This window comes from Acanthisitta chloris, unplaced genomic scaffold, assembly GCF_000695815.1.
Source record: "Acanthisitta chloris isolate BGI_N310 unplaced genomic scaffold, ASM69581v1 scaffold44589, whole genome shotgun sequence".
Taxonomy (NCBI): Eukaryota; Metazoa; Chordata; class Aves; order Passeriformes; family Acanthisittidae; genus Acanthisitta; species Acanthisitta chloris.
The window spans coordinates 80,656-83,958 of record NW_008690537.1 but is presented as its reverse complement, the minus strand read 5'-3'; the positions used below and the strand labels follow the sequence as shown (position 1 = coordinate 83,958).

The 3,303-nt window shown below is 44.5% G+C and overlaps 1 protein-coding gene across 2 annotated transcripts in view; it reads left to right on the top strand.

The window, feature by feature from the left end:
* Nucleotides 1-747: 747 nt before the first annotated feature.
* The window catches only part of PRKAB1 (protein kinase, AMP-activated, beta 1 non-catalytic subunit), a 6,414-nt gene continuing 3,858 nt past the window's right edge, over nt 748-3,303 (top strand). The window contains exons 1-2 of one of the 2 annotated variants that reach the window (XM_009081829.1): nt 748-919; nt 1,779-1,945. In XM_009081829.1, coding sequence (XP_009080077.1) covers nt 755-919; nt 1,779-1,945 — 332 coding nt within the window. In that variant the 5' untranslated portion in view covers nt 748-754. The remainder of the gene's footprint in view (nt 920-1,778; nt 1,946-3,303) is intronic. The other variant, XM_009081828.1, reaches the window with a different exon arrangement.

Here is a 3,303-nt window from a genome sequence, read left to right as displayed (position 1 = left end):
TCCCTTCCAGCTTGGGATATTCTGTGGAAAGCAGGGACTGGAGGGACTGTCCATGGAGCAGCATGGGACGGAGCTGTGTGTGCTTAGAGCCCCACAGCCACTCTCAGCATCCCTGTCTGGGTGACGCCCCCAGGTAACATTACTCCAGTGAAGGCACTGTGGTAGGCTAGTTTCAAAGTGTTCTGATAGGATGTTTCACCTGGTGTGGTAAAATGCTACATGCACAGGTGTGCGGAGGGCTTAGAACAAGCACTTAGAGTGGGAAGACACAACACCTTTGTGCTGTGTGACAGAGACCTGCTTGGCCAAGTTTTAGAGTGGCTGATGCTGGTGGAGGTGCTCAGGTATTGAACTGCAGCACATTATCAACAGTAGCTAAAAATGGTCACTTAGTGTCTTTGCTCTGAGCGTGATGTCACACTGTGGGTTAATCAAGTTTCTGAGGCTCAACTCAGAAACATAAAAGACACAACACCTTTGTGCTGTGTGACAGAGACCTGCTTGGCCAAGTTTTAGAGTGGCTGATGCTGGTGGAGGTGCTCAGGTATTGAACTGCAGCACATTATCAACAGTAGCTAAAAATGGTCACTTAGTGTCTTTGCTCTGAGCGTGATGTCACACTGTGGGTTAATCAAGTTTCTGAGGCTCAACTCAGAAACATAACTCAGGTCTACTGTTTGCATTCCTACTGGTGTTCTGGCTGTGAAGGTACATATGCTCATCTGTCTTTTCCTGCTCCTTGAGGTACTTTAAAATGGGGAACACCAGCAGCGAGCGAGCGGGGCTGGAGCGCCATGGGCACAAGACATCCCGAGGTGACAGCTCAGGAGGAGCCATCAGCACAAAGGAGGGGGATAGACCAAAAATCTTAATGGACAGTCCTGAAGATGCAGACTTGTTCCACTCAGAGGAAATTAAGGTATTGGTGGTCTGTTCCTGTCTTCCAGCATTGCTGCCTTGGGAGTGCTGTCAGTTGTGGTGCTGTTAACAACCTGCAGTACTTGTGTCAGTGAGTTTGCCCAAAACCATCTCCCCTGCTTCCCATGCCAAGGAGAGAATGCATTGATGTTTAGGCAGATAGAACAAGTGCAGTGGCATGGCTTCCTGCAAGAATTAAGTGTAGAAATGCTGAGGCTCAAAGCTGTAAGGGCAGTGCCTCAGCTTCCTCTGGATAACCTTTGCAGTTACCAGTGACATTTTGCCTGTCTGTTCTTTTCAGTGTTAAAAGATCTGTTATGTTTTTGCTCTTTGTTAGATTGTTACAAATGTCTTGCTGCATATTGTGTTTCATGAGAACATCTAACAGAAAATTGCACTTGGATTTTGACTGTTGGACAGAACTGTTCTCTACAGACATGGTCTCTCTGCCTACCACAAATTCTGTGCCTGCAATATTTGGACAATCTAAATGCTTCATAAGTGTATTTCTTCTTAATTATTTTTCTCCCTCTTCTTCTGTCTTTGTATTTTGAAAGCTTTGGTGATCTGAAGTTATTTCTTTTTAACCTAATTTAGACTGGAGGGAGAGGAATTATTTCACCTTCTGCTTTTTTTGCAAGTTTGGAAGGCTTTAACATCTTTGCAGAATTTGTGCAGATGAACTTGTGAACAGCATCTAGAAATGCAGTTTATATTCTCCACCTGACAAAAGCTACTTGTAGTAAACTTTTACCTTAGGGAATCATGCCTGAGGGCAGCAAAAGCCTTCAGTATATCATAGGTTGTTGTCTAAATCTGCCAGGAAAGGATTCCTTTTGATTAAGACATTGTGCTTGTAGGCTCCAATGGAGAAAGAAGAATTTCTAGCTTGGCAACAAGACCTGGAGGTGAATGACAAAACCCCAACTCAGGCTCGGCCGACAGTCTTTCGCTGGACCGGAGGAGGGAAAGAAGTTTATTTATCAGGGTCTTTCAACAACTGGAGTAAAATTCCTCTGACAAGGAGGTAATAAACTGCTGCTGCAGTGATGTTCCCCATGGACTGGGAGTGCTCAGTGCTGTGAGAAAGGTGGGCAGGTGATAGATTGGTGTTGTGCTTGGATTTACCACTGTCCTGTTTCTCTCCTCAAGCCTTGGTGAGAATCTGAGTCTTTGATTCTTGGATGGCAAAGGAGGGAAGTTGAGCTGTGTGTCAGTTTTAAAGGAGTGATGTGTTCACTGGACACCACACATGAAAAACCCAGAACAGTCCCTGTTCTTCTGTCTGTACCTGGGGTAGGGCTGGGGTGTTTGAGGGGAAGCTGGTTCTAAGCACAGTCTCTCTGATGATGTGTGTGTGTCCTTGCCATATCACTGGCTTTTGCCCAGCTCAGAGGGTCCACATTCTGTTTAGGAACCTCTGAGCCTGAGACACTGCAGGTAACTGCACAAACGAGAGATTAAATCCATGTTAAGGTACCAACTACTTTATCCTGCCAGAGAGCTCTGGAGCTCTGCTTAATTCAGTACCCAGGTAAATATTTAGTTAAAACCAACACAGTGTTTTTCATAAACTTGAAACTTAGTGCATGGTGAAGTGTGTGAATTTAGCTGTTAATCTGAGCCCTGCTGTCAGCAATATCGTATCCATGAAGGATTGGTCCCCTGCCAGGTCCTAATGCTCTTCATCTCAGTGAGTGACCTGCACTGTGATTGCTGCAGCAGGGTCTTTATTTCTTAGAAAACTTGAGGGAGGAGTATAGTGATGAAATGGAAGGGGAGGATTGTTCTGTGCATGAGGAAAGTGAAATAAATTATTGAGATAGGAGTAGGAAGAAAGGCCAGTGGGACATCAGTATTACTGTCACACTCTAAGTAGAAAGCCTGGGAGACAGGAAATGGTGAAATGAATCTGGAAGAAGGATAAAATTGTCTCTATACAAAAAAAAAAAAAGACAGACAGGTTTGTCTAGGTGTTCTGGGAAAGATATTTGGACCTCTTTAGAGCTGGATAAAATCACATTACTGAATCAGGTGCACTCAAGTCAAAGAGCTCATTATTCCAAATACGGCTTTGGGATCTACATCCAGCTCTGTGGTGGGATGCTGGTATTCCATACCTGAGCAGAAGGAAAGAAAGACTGTGTGACCTGTTTGAGCAGCATCAGCTCTTTCTCTCAGCCTCTTTGAGATGCCAGTGAAGCCTTCTGAAGAGTCAGGAAGTTCACAGTACAGGAGTACTGGAATTGCCAAGCTGCAGCTCTTCAGACCCAAAGTAACTCAGAAGTATCGAGTTGCTGCTTTTATCTAGTCATTGTTCATTTATTTCATAGTCATTTGGGAAATGCAATTTATGATGGCAAATACTGAAAGGCAAGGGAATAT